The sequence below is a fragment of the Crocodylus siamensis genome, unplaced genomic scaffold (genome assembly GCF_052110815.1).
Source record: "Crocodylus siamensis isolate JL-2025a unplaced genomic scaffold, ASM5211081v1 HiC_scaffold_291, whole genome shotgun sequence".
NCBI classification, from domain to species: Eukaryota; Metazoa; Chordata; order Crocodylia; family Crocodylidae; genus Crocodylus; species Crocodylus siamensis.
This window is the reverse complement of record NW_028324701.1, coordinates 18831-39825: the sequence shown is the minus strand read 5'-3', so window position 1 is coordinate 39825 and position 20995 is coordinate 18831. Positions and strand designations below refer to the sequence as shown.

At 50.1% G+C, this 20995-nt stretch overlaps 1 protein-coding gene across 1 annotated transcript; it reads left to right on the top strand.

Moving 5' to 3' along the window:
* The first annotated feature begins 10123 nt into the window (after positions 1–10123).
* LOC149851745 (mast cell protease 1A-like) lies at positions 10124–14594 on the top strand. The gene is made up of 4 exons (XM_090030422.1): positions 10124–10254; positions 11364–11499; positions 12684–12944; positions 14175–14594. Exons 1-4 carry the CDS (start codon positions 10163–10165, stop codon positions 14316–14318), a joined length of 633 nt encoding a protein of 210 aa, XP_089886548.1. The 5' UTR covers positions 10124–10162; the 3' UTR covers positions 14319–14594.
* Positions 14595–20995: the final 6401 nt, after the last annotated feature.

Genomic DNA, 20995 nt, shown 5'->3' with positions numbered 1-20995 from the left:
GAATGGGAAGGGAAAGGAGACAAGGCAACTTCTCTTGTTGTCCTCTTGCTTTCACAGGGACATAAATCCCAAGTAATTCACGCCTTCCTGGCCCCCAAGAAATCTAATTGAATCCAGTTCTTAAAGTTTCAGGGAAACGAAGAAATGTAAATCCGAGATTATTCATTAGAATATTAAATCCAGCCATTTACAAATACTGGACAGAGGCTGGAGGGATATTGGACTTTTGTTTTTTGGACATTATATCTCCCCATGCCAGAAGACCTCATGCCTTCACACTGCTGCGTGTCCTACCTTAGGAACATTTCCCATCTGCCACTAGTCTCACACTGCAGTGGCAGTGGTATCAGCAGCCTCGGTTCATGCCCTTTGAGTTAACACAGCTGTTGGCATCTCCCTTGTCACAGTGTCCTTGCAATCACCTCACAGGGCTGCTCTTGTCATCTCCTTCTCCCACAGGGACCTCACAGTGCTGCAGAAACCATCCTTCCTCTTGTGATCGTGACATGGTGTAAAGACCATCTCATAACATCATCCCACCATCACTGACCTCACGCTGCAGACAAGGGCATCACATTGCTCCCTCTTCCAGAGACCCTGGAGTCTGCTTCTATCACATCGCACCACCCTACTGATTTCACATTATTGCAAGTACTTCCTTGGCTCATCCTTCAGTCCTCCATGACTGCCTTTTCCTTCAGGTACAAGCTAAAGTACCTCCACCTACCTACTTTGTCATCATACAGCTGTGGGACCATACCTGTCATATCTCCTTCTCTTAGTGAACTCATAAAGCTGCAGGTAACACCTCCATGGCAAGATGGTTTGGAGAGGGATGATCCTGCCTCAGGCAGGGGTTGAACTAGGTGACCTCTGGTGGTCCCATCCAGCCCCACTGCCCTAGGATTTTACTACTCTATGGTTCCTTTTTCTCCTTCTTGTAGGGCAATTCTGGGGGACCTCTGGTGTGCAATTATACAGCCTAGGGTATTGTGTCCTATAGAATGGACAGCGACCTTCCTCCTACTGTCTGTACGGGTGTCTCGGCCTATATCCCTTGGATAATGAGCAACATAGGCAAGGAATAGCTCTGGGGAGGTAAGAGAGGGAGGCTGGGTGTAAGCTGCTCTACTGTATTTAGTGCCCTGGGATATTCCTCTCAGAGATGGGGGTCTCAGCTCTGTCCTGAGGGTTTCAAGATGTAATGATGGCAAGCGTCAGAGAACTTCTCAACAGGATGCGGATACCCTGAGCTAGCCTGTCTTCCCTTCTGCTTTGAGGGGAAAGACCCAACTTCCTGTTCACTGAGTGTCCCAATACACCCGATTTTTCCACAGTAGAGGGCTAGATGCCAGCCAGCAACGCGGAGAAGAAGACCGCATACCCCATTTCCCAACTCTCCTGAGCTAGCCAGACCCTCTGCTGTGGCTGGATTGAAGCTGGTGCCCTCCAGAGAGGAAAGGTCCCAGGTGCCGGTCTCTTCTCTTTTGCCTCGTCATGTCTAGTGTGAAAACATTTCTTCGCAATGCGCCTGAAATCCTGCAACATGCTCTTCTCTGCACTAAATGGCATACAGTAAATGGCTTTAAGCAGCAGTTGTCCTGAGTCCTTTGCCTTCCACAAGGTAACACTGCTCTAGGTATGGAGATCCATTTCTCAGTCTGGGCTCCCCGACATCCCCAGGACCTGACCAGGTACTGCCATCCAGGGTACAAACACTCCCACAGACTTTCCCTCGCAAACTCACTGGTCTCATTGAATGATAGTTCACAGGAAGCTCCAGACACGATCAGTGCTAAGGTCCAGCTATTGCAGGGTCCTGAGTCTGGCACTACAGCACTAGTTGCAGTACAGGAGACCCTCACCAGCTGCAGGGGATACATTCTGGAGATCCCTGTGAATGGCAAAATCCCTGAATACTGAACTGAGTTCATGAACATCATCTGCGTTCATGAACGGCACGTGCCCCCTTTGGCTGGGAGTGGGGAGGGGGCACAGCTGGCTGGCAGCAGCAGGAGTGTGGCAGCGGTAGTGAGCGTCCGGCGGGGGCAAGCGTGGAGCTCCCGCAGACACCACCGGCGCTGTAACAAGGTGACATCCCACTGCGCGGGGAATATTCGGCACACTGCAAATATTTGAAACCGCAAATGCTGAACCCACGAATAGCGAGGGTTTCCTGTAGTTGCGAGCACTGCCCCACATTGAGAGCTCCAGGATTGTGGAGCACTGGAGCCATTGGGCAGTGTTTCGAGGAGACGTCTGGGTACAAGGGATAACTTGGGAGTGGAGTAAAATCTGAGCTTAGAGAGAGCATTGAGGGGAATCTTTTTTAAAACCCCCTGGGGCACAGAGAAGTCTCCCCTGGTCAGTTGTATCGTGGGAGACTGTATGGTGCTATTATTGCATTATTGGACAGACCCACAGGAAGAAACAATCTCCCTACAAAGGGTGCAGGTGGGAAAAGCAGCAGAGGGAGGGGAAGGGACTTGCCCCAGATCAGCCCACTAGTCAGCTGCAGAGTGGTGAGTCCAAGCTGGATGTCTGCCATTGTAATGTAGTGCCTAGGTCATGGGACTATCCTGACTCACACAACCGTGGCCTACCTGGGAAACTGGGACAGTGCACAGGCATGTTGTGTGGGGAGAAACCTATTAGATGTGCCAAACCCACGGTGGGCAGGTCTCCATTTTCTTGCCTGTATTATCCATGGGGTGGCTGTATTTTCATTCAGGGGACCAAGCTCGCTGGGCACTGCATGGAGTTGGTCAGAAGAAGACATGCCTATTTGAGTCTGGGTCTGCATTTGTCTCTCAGATACCATCAGCCCCTCCGGTGCCATCACCCCAAGTGCTCAGGCCCTCCCTTTGTGAAAGCTCTGCTGCAAATCCTGCATGTGGGAGGGCTTCACCCAGAGAAAATGCTTCTCTCAAGGAAAGGACTCAGAAGCCTGTGCCTCCCCCATTTCTTAGTTAGGGCCTAAAGCTTAATTTTATGTTATTGCAGGTCTCATCTCCCAGCACCACCTCACACTGGAGGGGTTGGGACTCCACTGCCTGGCATCCCTTTTGCTTTTTAAGCCCATTTAGTCTTAGGACAAGAGGTGACGCCAGGCCTATCATTAGTGCCCCTGTGGGATCAGCCTCAGGGTCCCGGCTCAGGCCCACATGGGGCTAAAGTGTTTTTGCCTCTGGTCCAGGAGTTTGGTGAGATCCAACTGCATGCTGCAAGCAGGAAGGGTGACCAACCCCACTCTCACACAGGTGCTGAACAGCCCCAGGGACCGAGGAGGTAACAAACCCCTGTCTGGTCCATCCCACCTCTGGGGAGCTGGCCACATGCTGGACCCCAGGCAGGGGGCTTGGCTGGCTCAGGGGAGGAGAATGAGGTACAGGGTCACAGGTACCTGGCCTCTGTTTCTTGCAGATAAAGTGGCGGTGCAGATTTTTGGCATGGGACCAGTGTTCATTTCCAGGGGAGAGTGGGTGCAGCCTTGCCTGGTCTCCCTCTCCTGAGAGGACCTCTCTGAAGCCAGCCCTGTCATGCCCTCACAAGGGGCAAGCCTGTGGCTTACAGACCCTGGCACTTCCCTGCCCTTGGGGATCTGTTGCGCCGCTGCCTAGGAGAGCTCCTGGAGAGCAAGTGGGTTTGGCTTGTTCTTGAAAGAGGAGGGTGTCAGACTGCCAGCATCCCCAACAGCACAGCAGCTCTGCTTGGCTCCAGATCACCAGCGTGACTAGCTTCACCCACTCTCCTCGGGCCCCAGTCAGCCACACTCGCAACACTGCAGGTTCAAAACACCAGTATTAACCTGGGGACAACACCCACACAATACAACGAAACACAGGGTCATGGGGAACTGACCTTTGGGCACTGGTACCAGGCCCTGACTGCCATCTCCCCACAGGGCAATAAGGGCATCAAGGCATCCTGCTTATGTGACTATTTACAGTAATTATTAGATACCAAGATATGCTCACACTGAGCTCCCCTCCCCTCTCCCCAGTTGCTCCCCACAAGATGTACAGGTGAGAGCGCAAACCACTCAACCCTTCCCATCACGATCTTCATCTGCGAGTTTCCAGTGCCTCTAGGCCACGGGCTGTCCACAGTCACCCTGGCGGTCTGTTGAGAAAGAGCAAAGAGCTGCGTTCTCACCCAGGACTGAGGGTCGGGTTAACTGCAGCTCTCGCCTATAGCCCTGAGTGGGGGGGAGGGAGCTGAGGCCCTACTGCCAGTAAGTCAGTCAGCTCCCCAGCTGCCCGAGCTGGTCACCCTTGCGCAGTGCTGATGACACCAGTATAATGTGTCCTCTGCCCAGGGCCACATGGAGCCCAATCTTGGGGTCACTAGCTCCGGCATTAGTCTAAGCCCTCTATGTGTAGGATGAGAACTGGGTCTTCCCAGGCACTGCACCAAAAATCCCTAGGTGAAAAGCTATTTTGATTTCTCCTCAATGGAACAAAATTAAAACTTCTGAGGAAAAATTTGACTGACACCAAACTTTTCCCCTCCCATAGATTTTCTGTCACCTCTCAGCCACATGTTTTGCACTTGCTTCTACGTGAACTTTTTGTGGGTTGCGCTTGTCCCTCTTTGAGCTTCTGCAGCACCGGGCGCAGGCGGGTTGGGGGCTGTGCCAGGGCTCCCGGGCTCCAAGGTACTCGCAGATCAAGAGCACACAGCTGCTCCACCACATTTCTCAGCACTGCGCTAACCAGAGCGCAGACCCCATCAACTTGACGGTCTGTTGGGAAGGAACAAAAGTTGAACCTGAAACAGCTGAATAGCACAGCTACCACCCAATGGCTCTGACATAGGGAAAGAGCTACTACTGGACACACAACCAGCTGTGGATGTCCTGAGCACCTCCGTCACTTCTCCCGAGATGGCTGTCCTGCAGGGGCAGATCCCACCCCCGCCCCCTGTGCAATGTGTGTGAGCATCCTCCTGAGGTCCCGCCTGGCCATATAACCCCTGGCTCTACAGAGGCCCGTGCTTCTGCTCCCCACAGTCTTCCTCCTTCTCCCCAGTCTCCGGCTGTTGAATACAAGGGATCAAGGGCTGTGGGGACTAAGATCATCTAGTCCGACCCCCTGCCTTGGCAGGAGCACCGGGGTTCATGAGTCCTGCCAGAGCAGCTGCCTGGTTGCTGGGCCATGCAGAGACAAGTTTATCTAAGTCCTTCTTGACTGCCTCCCCACACTGCCGGCCCACGTTCATCATGGAGTCAATGACGACTCCAAGATCCTTTTCCGTCTCCGTGCTGGCAAGAGGGGAGTTCCCCAACCTGTAAGTGTGGTGCCGGTTCTTCCTCCCCATGTGCAACACCTTGCACTTATCAGTGTTAAACCCCATCCTATTCTCCTCCGCCCACCGTTGCAACCTGTCAAGGTCAGCTTGTAGCCTATTGCACCCTTCTAGTGCACCCACATCCCCCCACATCTTAGTGTCATCAGCAAACTTGAACAGGGTGCTTTCTACCCCGTCATCCAAGTCACTGATGAAGATGTTGAACAGTGCGGGCCCGAGGACCGAGCCCTGCGGAACCCCACTGCCCACGTCCTTCCAGGTCGAGAAGAACCCATCCACTACCACCCTCTGGGTGTGGCCCTCCAACCAGTTGGCGACCCATTTGACCGTGTGGGCATCGACACCACAGTCTCCCAGCTTTTTGATGAGGAGAGGGATGCCTTTTTATTTTAAAAATACTGACAAATTGGAGTGTGCAGAGAAGTACAACAGAAGTGGTATGGGGGCTCTGGAAAGCGCCTGATGCAAAGAGACCTAAAGAAAGCAGGTAGTTTGGCTGATCAGACAGAAGACCAAGAGGTGACTTTACCTCAGTCCTAATGGGAGGCTATTTTATTTAAAAAATACTGCCAAACTGGAGTGTGTAGAGAAGTACAGCAGAAGGAGTTTGCAGGCTGGGGAAAGTGCCTGATGGTGAGAGAACTAAAGAAAGCAGTTAGTTTTTCTGATCAGACAGAAGACCAAGAGGTGACTTTATCTCAGTGTACAATGGATCATAAGATCATAGAAAATGAGGGTTGGAAGGGCCCTCAAGAGGTCACATCTCCACCAGCTCCCTGCTCAAAGCAGGACCAGCCCCAACTAGTTCATCCCAGTAGGGCTTTCCTGAGCTGGGCATTAAACACCGCCAAGGATGGAGAGTCCACAACTTCCTTGGGTAACTTGTTTCAGTGCTGTACTCCCCTTCTAGCAAGAAATATGCTAGGAGGGTAGTACTGGAAAACAGCAGTACAAACTCCCCGCTGTGCCAATCATCATGAAATGTTTGCTGCTCAAGATCATTTCTATCCCAGTCAGTGTTTCTACCACCTAATCTCAGATCAGCGAGGGGAGAATTGCCCCTTGGGCTTCCGGGCCCATCCCTTCTGGGGTGGGCCATTGTTTTCGTAAGTTTTGCCAGCCACCTTGTTTCTGGGACACCTTTATCTGCCTTTTAAACACCAATCTGTGACTCATTGTGTTGGCCCAATCCAGTTCTCTCACATGTGGTGGCGCAGCCATTGTCGTATTACCGTTACCTCTGTGAGCTCACAATCCTGCTGGCATGACTTCAGGTACGGCCCCAGATGCATCACTCTGCTCCACCGACCACCCAGTTCTGCAGGCTTCACACTCAGCACAATGCCTTTACCTTTAGTGCCTCCTGGTGCTGCTGGTCAGACCTATATCCCATCGTCCCACCCTTGGGGCCTCACAATCCTGATGCTGCTGCTCCTATCACCCCTCCCCTTGGGACATGACAATACTGCAGGAACTAGAACATCACATTGCCCTGCCTCCAATGGGATAAAGGGAAGCATGCACAACCCTCATCACAAGTGTCTGCTCCCAGGGTCCCCACAGGTAGTCCCTGTAGCTACTTCTAAAGTCACATCAGCCTTTCCTGAATGCTCTCACAATACTGCAGTGTCCACCTGCATCCAGCAAGGGAACAAAGATAACACGTGCAATTACAAAGTGCTCATTGAGAAGGGAAAGTAAGCTTAAAATAGGAATTAAATGAAAATGTTGTTTGAAAATTTAATTTTCAAGCAAAAGAGAAACAAGAAAGTAATTCAGGAATGAAACATCTATCTGATACCAAAAAAAAAGCTCAGCCATTGAAATAGAACCAAGGGGGAGTCGAATCCCAAATGCCATAAAATCAAATGTGAGTTCCACCTTGATGTTAAAGATTGACTTGAAAGTGTTATGTAACACAGCATTTGAAATGAAAAGGTCCAGTCGGATGAATTGAGAGAAGATGGCCTGTGTAGGAGGGTGGGAATTTGGGAGCTGTGTGCAGTGCTATCCGCAGAAACGTGGGGGTCTTGGAGAAACTGCTGGCAAATTTTTTCTGGCCAAGGACCAGGGAGTTCTCCGTTACAGGTGATTAAAGGCACATATGATTTTTTTCGGTTTTCCATCAAACTGAGGCACCAGCAATAAGAAAGCAAAGTCCCAGTTCAAGCAACATGTCCCAGTCTCAGCTTGACAAAGCCTTGGAGGTGCTTGAATGGCTAAGTCCCCTTAAAAATATTTAACATCTCTAGATTGGGCTCAAGTGATTCCTTATTACTTTAAACTACATGGTTGCACACAGTTCTCAGGACTATTGAACTGAATAACATGCAGACCCTTGAATCTGCCCAGGGCTTTTTTTTCTTCTCTCCATTCAATGTAGCTCTTCTCCAGGAAGCCTGGGGGTCCTCCCAGCTCTGAATCAGGGTTGGGCAATGAGGACCACCACTCCTCTGTCCCTCTGCTTGGGACTGAGAGCCCTGCAGAGCCTGGATTTATGCCTGTGTGATCACCTCCTAGGGGCTGCCACAGGTTTGGTAAATGAGGACTCCAGGTCTGTCCTTTCAGCTGCCTTGTATGGGCCATATCTTTGTAGCAAAACCCACAATTTTTCTTTTTTTAAATTTATTTTAAAATGCATTCCCTCCCCTTTCCCAACCATTTCTGACTTTTTCTCTCCCTCTCTATTCCCTATAGATAAGTATAGGACGCACCTTCTGTCATCCTCCCCCCACCCACAGCTTCCCAGCTCCTCGTGGCTGTCCTGGAGTTTTCTCCAGCTCCCAGCACCTACTGCCACTCCCTGCAACTTCTCTAGGTGCCCTGGAGCCATCCTCTGGCTCCCCACACCCAGAGCCCCTCTTTAACACCCATGTTTTCCCTCTCCCCACCTACCTTTTCAGCTCCCTGGTAGCTGTGACTCCAGTCCCAGCCTCACTCCTCTGTTCTGCAGGCTTTTGGCATTGTCTTAGAATCAATTAAGATCAATTAACCTAAAGTTACCCCCAGCCTCAGTTCTTCAGCCCAGGCCCCTCTAGTCTACCGGTTCTAATCCCCATCCTGGTGACTTTCAGTCCCAGCAACTTTCACTCCCTATACTTCTACTTTCTTACCTTAACCTTTCCCCAGGTATCCCAAGTACACCAAGCACATACATACATATACATCACAACACCCAACTTAGGAACTCACCTGTATGTATGCATAGGTGGGTGGTATGTGTGGGAATTAGTGAATACACATATATAGATATCCCTGTGTGTGTGTGGTATATGAATTAGTAATCTACATATGTGTATTGGATGTGCAGGTGTTGGTAACTGATTCTGTCTAAATTTGGTGTGTAGCATGTATGGGCTTAAACTGGTGATAGGTGTGCATGAACCTAGACTGGTTGTTTTGAACATGTGTGTATCTGAGTTGCGCGCGTGCATGCGTGTGTGTGTGTACATGGCATTGTGTGCATGATATACAAATTAGTGATCTGTGTCTAATTTTTGAGGTGTATAGTGTATGTGCTTGAATTGGTGATAGGTATGCATGTGCCTAGGCTGGTTTGGATGTGTATGTGCCTGAGCTGGTAGTGTGTATGCACCTAATTGAGTTGTGTGTTTGTATATGTGCAATTGTACATCATGCCCACCCATCTACCAGTGCAATATTGAGTTCCTGAACATTGGCCTGACCCCTCAGCTGGAGTAAATTGTTCTGGCCTCCCAGAGGGCTATGTGTGATTTACACCAAAGGGGGATCTAACCCAGATGACTCCAATTCACACCAGTGAGGATTTTAGGCCCGGGGCAGTGAGACCAGCTGGCTCAACTGGTAGGAACTGAACACATTGCCCTTTGATTTTCAACAGGCCATTTCTGAAAATCCTGCTGTCACAGATGCCTTGAGACAGTGACGTCTGTCTGAGCTCCAGTGTGTGGCCCCAGTTCTCACTAGATACTGAGATGAGTCTGCGTTAACCACAGACCCTGCTGCACTAGCACTGAGCTGGGGAAAGAGCTAAGCGAGTTGTGTTGGCTATTAAGTCACGTTTCCCCCATCTGAGCTCTGGATGTGCAGAGGATGTGGGTATGGGCAGTGACAAACACTGCAGAGTACCAGGCTGATGCAGCCCACGGAAAGGAGAATGAGGTATGCATGGCAGCATACAGCCCCAGCACAATACATCCCCAGGTGCTGAGCATCCCCTCATGTTGCTAAGCCATGTGGGAAGGATGACTTGGGAGGATGTGGTCTTTACTCCCCATCTCCACAGAGAAAGGTTTCCAGTAACAGAGAGGGCTGTACCCAGGCCTGGTGTGTGGGGATGTCACATGGAGGTTTTCTGTCCCACCACAGCCTGCTCTTTATAATCCCCCCAAGCAGTGGCATTGTGACCTTTCTGAGTCGGGCTCCAGTGATGCTTCTGCTCCTGCTTCTCGTGAGCTCGCTCCTGCCCAGTGGGGCTCTGGCTGGTGAGTACAGAGAAGGGTGAGGGGTTTTCCCCCAGACCCACAGGGAGATGAGCCCATTCTCTTCAAGGCGCTGCACAGGGAGTTGGATTTATACTTCAGTCCCTGGGACTTGGAGCTCATAAGGGATGAGCGGGCTGTGTGTGGGGGCATGAGCTTCTCAGGGGGTGGGGACCTAGAGGAACATTTCCAGGGGCTCAGCTCAGGGGCAGGATTTGGGGCTGTTGCCAGGGACAAGGAGCTCTGACCAGCCAGAGCTGTGGTCAGAGAGATTTAGGGAGGTAGGAGATTGTGGACTTCTATCTCCTGACTTTGTGTCTCTCTGGGATGGGGGATTCCCAGGGGAAATCATCGGTGGACGGGAAGCCAAGCCTCACTCAAGACCATACATGGCCTTTGTGCAGATAAAATGTTCTCAGTGTGGAGGGTTCCTGGTGCGAGAGGATTTTGTCTTGACAGCTGCACACTGCATTCCTGAAGGGTGAGATCCCCTCTGTGCTCCCTGGCAGCAGCTGGACCTGTCTGCAAGGCCAGGGTCCTTCCTGCTCTGAATCTGGGTTGGGAAATGAGTCCAGCAGTCCCCTGTCCCTGTGCTTGGGGACTGAGAGCACTGCAGAGCTGTCACACTCTGCATGTACTTGGCTGCAATGTCACCTTCTTCCTCCATCCCTGGCCTCTGCATGGGATCCAGAGGGGCCACCTGGGCATGGGTGTGGATGCCTGGCTCCTTGGGAATGAGCTGATCCTTCCCTGACTTTCCTGGTGGTGGTGGGTCATTGTTGGGAATGGGCTGCCCCAGGCAGGGTAGTTTTTGACCCCTCGTGAAGGAGATGAGTTTCTTCCCCTGCCCAGCATAAAGAATGGGGCCTCCATCCATGCCAATACTGCACTGACCCCGAGTGAGAGCAGGGGTCCTGTAACAGGACACCTTTGAGGCTGACCCTGACAGCCTGGGCAGCCCCATGTGACCTGCTTGGCCCACACTGGCTGCCTGTGGGATCACCTGCCGTGGCCTGGAAGGATGAGATGATGATCCAGCTGGGGAGACTGCCCTCAGAGATTCACCTGGGCTCTTCCTCCTCAGGCTCAGGGAGCAGGGCTCCTCCTTTTGTGCTCGTGCTAGCTAAGAGTGTCTCATCTATCTGGCCTTTGGGCTCTTGGCCCTGTCACCACGTACTGGCAAGTTCAGTAGGTGCCTGGAGGTCACTCAGGGAGCCCGTGGCCAAGCCAGGACTTCATCCTAAAGCTACTTTGGCCCTTTTTGCTACTCTTCCCCACCTCCATTTTTCATGGCTACAGTACATTCCCCTGCTGAGCTTTGATTCTGAGCCCAGCTCTTCTTTCCTGAAATATCAGTAAAAATAAACCAGAAGTGAGGAATTTTGTGTAATCCCATGATGCCAGGAGCTGGGGTTTTGATGAAAAATGTGGAATATCAGAAGAATTGTGGTAAAATGTCAGGAGTTAGCAGCAGTAAACAACTAGGGAGCAGCCAGGATCAAAGCCAGAGACATGAAAATATAACCTTTAGGACTGACCATCCTTCCTGAAGTCAGAATTATACCATTTCAGCCAGTCTGTGTCCCAAAGAGATGCACAGGTCATTCTCGGAGCCCATGACCTCAGCATTTGGGAGGAGAATAGGCAGAAAATTGCTGTGAAAGACATTATTCGTCATGAGAACTACAATAGGAAAACCAAAGAAAATGACATCATGCTGCTGCAGGTACTGTCCATAATGAGAGGGTGCTGGGGAGGGGCTGTGCTCCTCTGCACACAGCAGCCGTGGAGCTCTCTCCATGGCTGGCAGAGGGTTGGGGTCTGGTGGCTAAGGCACCTGCCCCTGGGAGCTGTGACTTGTGTTTCCTACCCGTGCTCTAGAAGGGGAGTGAGTAACAGTAATGGGTTAGAGCGGGACCCTGGCAGTCAGGATCTGTAGGTGGTCTTCCCATCTGTAAGAAGGAAAAGAGATAGTGAGGGTGCTTGGTTTTATTCCTGACTCTGGAAAGGGGAATGAGGCCTGGGGAGTGCGGTATGTCTGCTTGTGCCTGCAAGTTCTTCCTGTGGATTTGGGGGTTTGGTGTGTGCCAGCTGAAGTGTGTGGGGGCAAATGCTCAGAAGTGTCCCAGCGAGGAGGCTATGTCAAAGCTGCAGGGCAAACCTGCCTTTATACCAGGCAGAGGGATTTGGGCACCAGAAGACCTATGCTCCAGTCCCAGGTCCATTAGTGGTGTACTGGGCACATCTACACAAATGTTTACTGTGGAATTGCCTAATTAACTCTGCTGTAAACCTCTTGGTGCCTACATGTGTTGCCCTATTAGGTCGCAGTAAACTAATGAACTCTGCTGCAGCAGAGTTGTTTTCAGGTGCTGGAAAGCATGTGTAGATGCTGACAGGGGTGGCTACAGCATGTGAGTACTTCAGTGTGGGGGCTGCCCACTAGCTAGCCCTACACTGGAGCACCCTCATGCTCCAGCCAGTCCCTCTTCAGCATGTTGAGCCAGGTTGGAGCAACACGAGGCTGGCAGGCTGAATCCCCAGACCCCTGCCACCCAGGGCTGCTCTGATCTGGCTCTTACTTTCCCAGTCCCAGGCACATGTTCAAATGTTGTTCCCAAGAGCTATAAACTCCTGTGCAATAAGCACCAGAGTTTATTACTTCAAATTAATTGCACATGGAGATGCACCCCTTCTGGGTGACTTCATGCAAGTCCTTCAGCCCTTACTATCCCTTCTGCTAAACAGGGACTTTTGTAGCCCCTCTTCCCAAGGTCCATGAATGAGCTTGAAGGAACTATTAGAGAGAGTGAGCAGCAAAAGCCAAACTCTCAGCATTGGTCTCATCTGCCAGCAAATTAGAGGGCATGATATATCTCCTCCTTCTTCCCTCTGTCCTCTCTATGGAAGCTGGCACACAAAGCTAATTTAACCAAGACTGTGAAACCGATTCGTCTGCCCCGCGCTAATAGTGTGCTGAAACCAGGAACCACATGCAGCGTGGCTGGATGGGGAAGGACTGGAGTGAACACGATCCAGCCATCCAACAAACTCCAAGAGGTGAACTTGAAAATGGGCAATGAGGATGAATGTAGGCTCTTGAATAACTTTTTCAACTCCACTTTGATGATCTGCATGGGAGACAGCACAAGCAAGAATTCATCTTTCATGGTAACTTTTGGCCCAACCCTGCTTCCTACAGTGCAGCTCCCCCTCCTGCTATGCTGAGCTCAATACTAAAATATTGAATTCCCAGCATGGCATGAAGTCATTTAGCAGCTTGGCCTGCTACACTTGAAAAGGAAGGTGTTAAACAAACCCACTATTTTCCAGGGCTTGATCCTGATACTACAAAATGCTGTATGTGAGTGTAAACAGCCACAACATCTTGATATTTCCATTTGCTCTCATGCCCAGATGGGTTTCAAATAGATGGGCTTTCAAAGAGGCCTGATTTGCAGAGAAAACTGGCAGTCAATTGGCATGGTAGCCTACTTCTAGAAAGACATGGATAAGTGAGAGGGTGACACATGGGTGACAAGAAAGTTAAAGGGTTTGGAAGGCAAGACATAGGAAGAGAGGCTGAAGGAGCTGGGCATGTTCAGCTTGCAGAAAAGGTGCCTAAGAGCAGATATGAGAGCAGTCTTCAGATATATGCAGGGCACCAGAAAGAGAGAGGAAAACACCTTTTCTCCTTTGCTGCAGCAAGTAGAGCACCCAGTGGTCTGCAGATTCAGCAAAGTTTTCAAGAAGAGGCTGGACAGCCACTGGTTGAGGATGCAGGTGCAGCTGTGCCCATGTACTACTGCAGGTATTTCCCCTGCTTTGGTGCTTTGGTGGCTGCCACATGGGGCTGGGAGGGAATTCTTTCCACTCCTGCAGCTACACATGTCCAGGGTGTTTCTAAGTCTTCCTTGGAGGCTTTGGTATTTGGGGACTTCAACTGGGCCATGCCAGGGCTCATGCAGTGACATAAACCCAGAGGTTCTTGGCTCGAGGGCCTTCCCCTCCACTCAGGGTCAGACCGATGCCACATCCGGGACCAGAAAGGAACTTCACTCCATGGTCAAACAGGTGTGGACTGGAGGTGGTTTTTTCCTTCCTCTGTAGTGGAGGCATGGCCTTCTGCCTTGGATTTCTCAAGCACATTTTAATACTGGCAGGACCTTGGCTACCATGGCCCCCTGCTTTACCTGTGGCAGGTTCGGATGTTATGTCTTGTGTGTAGACAGGGATGATTGTTGTTTAGTTGAGAGGTTAGACAGTGGATATGTACAGGCTGGTTTGGGTAGTGCTGATCCTGCCTCAGGCAGGGCTTGGATTAGGTGACCTCTGGAGGTCCCGTCCAGCCCCACTGCTCTAGGATCCCACAGCTCTGATTCCTTTCTCTCCTTTTTGTAGGGCGATTCCGGGGGCCCTCTGGTGTGCAACGGTATAGCCCAGGGTATCGTGTCCTATGGAAATCCTCGTGGCATTCCTCCTGCTGTCTATACACGTGTCTCGGCCTACATCGATTGGATAGAGGAGAACATGGGCCAGGAGTAGCTCGGGGGAGCTCTTTGTTGTTGTGCCAGAGGGAGGCTGACTGTAAGCTGCTGTGCTGCTCCCCCGCAGTCAGTCCCCTGGGACGTTCCTCTTGGAGTCTCAGCTCTGGCATGAGCATGTCAGGATGTTCCTGGACACTTGCCATCATTACACGGGGTTTCCTGAGTTAGCCTGTATTCCCTTCCCTTCTCCCGTGGGGGAAGAACCCAACACCCCATTCCCCGAGGGTCTGGACACAACCGATTTCTCCTCACGCTGGGGCTAGATTCCAGCCAGCCCCACAGAGAGAAAGACCCTGTACCTCATTACCCGACTCTCCTGTGATAGACAGACCTTCTGTGGCTGGGCTGAAGCTGGAGCCCGCCAGAGAGAAAAGGTCCCAGATGCCATTCTCTTCTCTTTTGCTTCTTCATTTCTAGGGTGAAAACCTTTCCTTGTAATGTTTCAGTGAAATCCTACACCATGCTCTTCTTGGCAATAAATGGCTTTAAGCATGAGTTGCTGCATGTGTCTCAAGTCCTGTTTGCTTCAGGAAGTAACACCGCTCGAGGTATGGAGATCCAGTTCTCAGTCTGGGCTCCCCAACATCCCCAGGACCTGACAAGGTGTTGCCATCCAGGGTACAGGCAGTCCCATACCCTTTCCTTCGCCTGCTTGCTCATCTCATGCAGTAATAGCTCACAGGAAGCCCCAGACTGGCAGGGTCGCGGGTCTAGTAGCTGCGAGCACTGCGTCACAGGAAGAGCTCCAGGACTGTGGAGTGCAGGAGCCACCGGGCAGCATCTAGAGCTGTCTCCCCATGCCTAGCTAGGGCCCAAAGCCTAATTTCATGTTATTGCCAGGGAGCCCCTCCCAGCACCACCTCAGCCTGCGGGGCGGGGGGGACCCCCACTGTCAGGAACCCCCTTCTGCTGTTTAAGCTCAGTTAGACTTTGCCTAGGACTGGAGGTGACGCAGGGGCTGCTAGATCAGCAGGGGTGAGCCTCAGGGTCCCACCTCCAGCCCACATGGGACATGGGGCTAAAGTGTTTTGCCCCTGGTCCAGAAGATCGGTGAGCTCCAACTGCATGCCGCAAGCAGGGATGGTGACCGACCCCGCTCTCACACAGGTGCTGAACAGCCCCAGGGACCGAGGTGGTAACAAACCTCTGTCTGGTCCATCCCACCTCTGGGGAGCTGGCTGCACGCTGGACCCCGGGCAGGGCCTTGGCTGGCTCAGGGGAGGGGAACGAAGTACAGGGTCCCTGGCACCAAACTGTTTCTTGGAGACAAAATGGCCGTGGAGATATTTGTCATGGGACCAGCACCTGTTGACAGTGGAGAGGGGTGGGAAGCTCCTTCTGGGGATTTCTCAAGCAGCAGCCTTGTCTGGTCTCCCTCTCCTGAGAGGATCTCTCTGAACCCAGCGCTGACTCATTGTGAGGGCATGACAGCCTCTGGCTTTGAGGCCCTGGCTCTTCCCTGCCCGTGGTGATTTGTAGCGCCTCCGCCTCGGGTCGCTCCTGGGGAAGAAGTGGGTTTGGCTTCTTTGAAGAGGAGAGTGTCAGAGTGCCAACACCCCCAACAGCACGGCAGCTCTGCTTGGCTCCACATAAACAATGCTACTAGCCTCAGTCATTCTCCTCAGGCCCCAGCGAGCCACCCTCGCAACAATGCAGGCACAAAACACTAGTATTAACCTGGGGACAACACCTGCCTGATACAGTGAACTACAAGGTCATGGGGAACTGATCTCTGGGCACTGGCACCAGGCACAGACTGCCATCTCCCCCTGGGAGGAAAAGGGCCCCAAGTTATCCTGCTTATATGAGTATTTACAGCAATTATTTGGCACCACAATGTATTTGACACCAAGATAAGCTCACACTGAGCTCCCCCTTCCATCTTCCCAGGTGCTCCCCAGCTGAAAGAACAAAGAGCTGTGTTCTCACCCACAGCTCGGGGGATCGGGGTCACCACAACTCGCACCTATAGCCCTTAGCGTGGCGGAGGGAGCTGAGGTCCTACTGCCAGGAAGTGACTGAGCTCTCCACAGATGAGGAGGAAGCCCACACTAGTCACACTTGTGCAGTGCTGATTAAACCAGTATAATGTGTCCTCCGCTCACGCCCTCATGGAGCCTGATCTTGGGGTCTCTAGCTTAGGCATAGGTGTCTTGGCCTTGTACATGTATGCATGCAAGATGGATCTTCCCAGGCCCTGCACCAAAAATCTAGAGGCAGGAAGCTATAATTTGATTTTTCTTGAATGGAAAAAAATTAAAACTGCTGGGAGAACATTTGGTTGAAACCAAAACTTGTTCCTGTCCACAGTGTGTCCTTGCAGATCTCAGCCACATATTTTGCACTTGCTTCTACATGAACTCTTTGGTGGTTGTGCTGTCCTATTTGTGCTTGTGCAGCACTTGGCACGATTGGGTTGGGGTCTGTGCTGGGGCTCCAAGGTACTTGCACACCAGGAGCACTCAGCTGCTGCACCATGGTTTTCAGCACTGCGCTAACAAGAGTGCAGGCCCCGTCACCCTGATGGTCTGTCCAGAAGGATCAAACGCTACGTTCTCACCCGGAACTGAAGTAGCTTGGGGTTAACCACGGCCACCACCCAATAGCTCTGACGTGGGGAAAGAGTTATAGCTAACAAGTCTATCAGCTCCCAGCTCCTCTGCAGAGGCTGGGCCTGCTCATGTGTTACCCAGCTGTAAGGGGAACACCCCCAGCTTTGGAGGGTCTGTCTTCCTTCCAGCACTTCATGTGAGATTGCTGTCCTGCAGGGGCAGATCCCACCCCTGTCCCCACTGCTGTGAATGTGAACTTCACCTTGAGGTCACCTCCAGGCCAGATAACTCCCAGCTCCACAGAGGCCAGTGCACTTGCCTGTGACAATGCAGCTGATGTTTCTGCTCCCCACAGTCTTCCTCCTTCTCCCCTGGGCTCAGGCTGGTAAGTAAAAGGGATCAAGGGTAGTAGGGATGGAGGCGGCCCATGAGTCTTGCCAGAGCACCTGCTTGATAGCTGGGGTTGCAGAGGTCTCATTAAGTTTATCTAAGCTCTAGAGGGATACCATACTATTTTTAAAATACTGAAACATTGGAACGTGCAGAGAAGTACAACAGAAGTTCTCTGGGGGCTGGGGAAAGTGCCTGATGGCAAGTGACCTAAAGAAAGCAATTTATTTGACTGCTCAGACAGAAGACCGAGAGGTGACTTCTTCTCAGTGTACAGTGACAATGACATGGGAAATAGAGACTAGGAAAAAGCTCTTTCAACTGAGAGAGAGAAACAGAACAAGGCCCAGTGGGTGGAAGCCAAAGCTGGAAAATTCAAATAAGAAACAAGGCACAAGGAGGGGGATTAAATCTTCACACCCAGTCTACCTGTCTTCCTGGAAGATGCTTTTGACAAACCCAAGTCACTGTGCTGAGTACAGAGGAAGCCAAGTGAACTGTACTGTCCTGTGCTGTACAGGTCAAGACATCCCTGATAGGAGAGCGCCCCCTGGGAGAGCTCTGATGAAGCGGTCTGCAGGGACATGGAGGTGCGTTGAAATGTCTGGGAGGAATCAGGCAGGAGGGTTGGAGTGTTAGGGAGCTCAGGGGATCTGCTTTTTTTAACTTTTTGTTCCACCTGGGAGGAAACTTTTTGAAAATATGATGTTTTTCATAGAAGAGAAGTTGTGTTTTTCTAGCAAAGTGTGCACTACAGTTTAGACTGGTTGATCTAATAATCCTTTATAGCTTTAAATGCTGATTGTTGGACTCCTTGTGTTTCTCTGTGAAATCCCTGAACTTATATCTGTGCCAGGGTTGGTAAGAGAAGCATCTGTTGTCTAGGTTTAACAGGCCCACAGGCTTCAGTACCCACTCAACACCAGGGAAATCTTGATTCCTCCATGCAACACAAGGCTGCCTACCCAAGACATTTTCTTTTCTTTTTTTCTTTGGAAAATGTGCAGTTTTTTTAACTGACAAACATGTTTACTGACATCTGTTTTATGTAATGTAAATGGAACCCTTATCCCAGGCCCCAAAACAGGGTATAGTTAACAAGTTCAGTCATCAGTAAATTTGCGGATTATCAGCAAAAACAAAAAAAGTTTTCTCGGGCTGGGAGCTGTACTTGACTGTGACCATAGTTTAACACAATGTTCCCTCAAGTCCCTTACTAACCCCGACACCCGGTTCCCCTGGACTGCACCAGGCACTGTGCTGCCCCACCAGCTCCACTCTCTGCCTACCTGACACCCATAGACAGGAGGCAGCAACAGAACATGGCTGAGGGTTGGGGAAGGACCCACAAAGCCTCAGGAGCTGCATTCAGGGTGCTATACTTCTGCTCAGACACTGGCACTGTTGTACTCTTCCTGTGCTTTTTTGACCATGGATCTTCAGCTTCAGCTGATTTTTACAGAGCTGATTTCATGGAGCTGTTTTTGCTTCATGTTTTTACAGATGGCACAATTTCTTCATGCAATTTATGGATAGGAATGTTTAGCCTCGTTATTTGTGGAGGGTTCCTAAATATACAAACAGTTGGCAATGCTGATGTAACACCATTACCATGTTACTGATCTAACTAAAGGGGAATGAATGTAGTGATGTGTCTTAAAGCCACAAATGACAGTATCCACCTGAGGATTTCGTATTCCCATTTGTCCCGCATTGAGCCCTCCATCTCACCTGAGGGTCTCGTCTTCCCATTTGTCAACACCAGCAGTTTAATACATGCAGCTCATTATCCGTATTTTACATCTGGGAAACAGCCAGAGAGGAAAAGGGACTGGCTCAGCATTATCCATGAAGTTATTGGGAGAAATGGGAATAGAATCCAGGAGACCTGACTCCTGGGCCTCTTCCAACCCAGCTCATCTGCTTCTGCTCTCTTACTGAAATGGGAATAAAACTCAGGAGTTGTGACTCCTACCTCACTCCCTTCTTAACAACAGACCTGGCAGCCTTGTCTCTCTCTACTGCCTTCACTAGACAAGTATGAAATTATGCAAGGGAGAAGGGGAGCATTCAGTCCAGTATATGTACCACCCACTCAGCCTATGTTCTCTGTGCTGGGGCTGCCAGAGATGAAACTGGTTAATGCCAATAGGATGGCAGACATGCTGAGTTGAGACCCCACTAATTGGTTTCCCACACAGACCACCAAACAGCTTTCAGAGAAGAGGGATCTTTGGTTGCCTTGGACCCATGCAGAAAGTACGGCACAATGGCCCCTGCCTAATTCACTCTGGATATTTTTTTAAAGGGAAGATAATCGGTGGCTGGGAAGTAAAGGCCCATTCCAAACCCTACATGGCCCTCCTGAAAATCAGAAGCGAGAATTATAAAGGTGAATGTGGTGGGTTCCTGGTGAGCAAGGACTTTGTAATAACGGCTGCCCACTGTGGCAAGGGAAGGTAAGACATTCAGACATCATCTCCTCTGCCAAATCTCCATTTTCTGCAAGATTGGGAAGATTATTGTGGTTAGACATTGTGGGGAAGAGAAGAAGGGCCAGAAGTGAGGGGGAAAGTGGTAGGGCAGAGCTAAGGTTTAACCTTGAAAAGGGTGATATTTTGAGGAGATGCCCAATCCCCCCAACTATTAATGAGAACTCGGTTTTCTTTTAATGATCAACACCACACATTTTACAGATATTTTGTAGTTAATTGGTTATTAATAAAAACCTGCTCACACTTTCAACAGAAGCAACCCATTTATTTGTCTACCTAACTTTAAAATGATCAACAACAATGTTTGGTCATTTTTAAGTAATGACCGCTTAAACAAGGATGTCTAACTTTAGCCAAGGATAACATCAATTGATAATGATCTTACTTTTGAAAACACCTTTCTAGGTTTGTGTTTGCGTTCGTGGGGGGCTACCTGATCACCATATAAACTTTTTTAGTATTTTTTTGTTTGGGAACATTTTATTTCTGCCTTTAAAAACATTTACTTTAATTTTTTACTTCTCTTTGTTGTTTTAATGATGATCTACCTACCTAGCAAAACTTTGCCTTCCAGAAAGGAATGTGGAAAAGACATAAGAGAAGTTTGACCTGAAGAGAATGTTTTAAGCAAATAATAATTTGACTAGCAATGTAATTTTTTCCAAATTGAAGTTATTTACAAGGAAATAAAATCTATTTTTCAGTAAAAACAGAAAAAGAAAGTTAGCTTTTGGGAATTGTTTCCATTATATTCCTTCTTTTTTTTTTTTTTAAGTGAGTCCTCATTGTTCTTCCCACACCCTTTGTCAGTGGTACAATAGAAAAACAAACAAAAAAGGGGAGGGAGGAAGAGAGGTCATGAACATGAGAAAAAGGCTAATGGGAAACCAGAAATACTAGCTAAAGGGAAACCACAAAATATCAAAAGGTGAGAATTTGTAGCATGGATTTCATGAATTGCTTCCTTAGAACGAGAGAACAAGTGTGTCAGTCCTTCTGCCCAGCCCTATTTAAGTTTTACTGACTTGCACTCCTAATTTTCCACTTAACCTGAATCTTCTGATCTCTAAACTTTCAGGTGACTCGGTGGCCAGCTTTTCCCCTCTGCTGGTTTCAGTAACAAACCTTGGTTGTTGTGACAAAACTTCATTTGGCCTTGAGGGAAGGAAGCAAATGGAGCAAGGGACAAATCCTGCTTGAGTTGGGGTCAAAGAGCTGGTGGGAGAGGACGTGTGGAT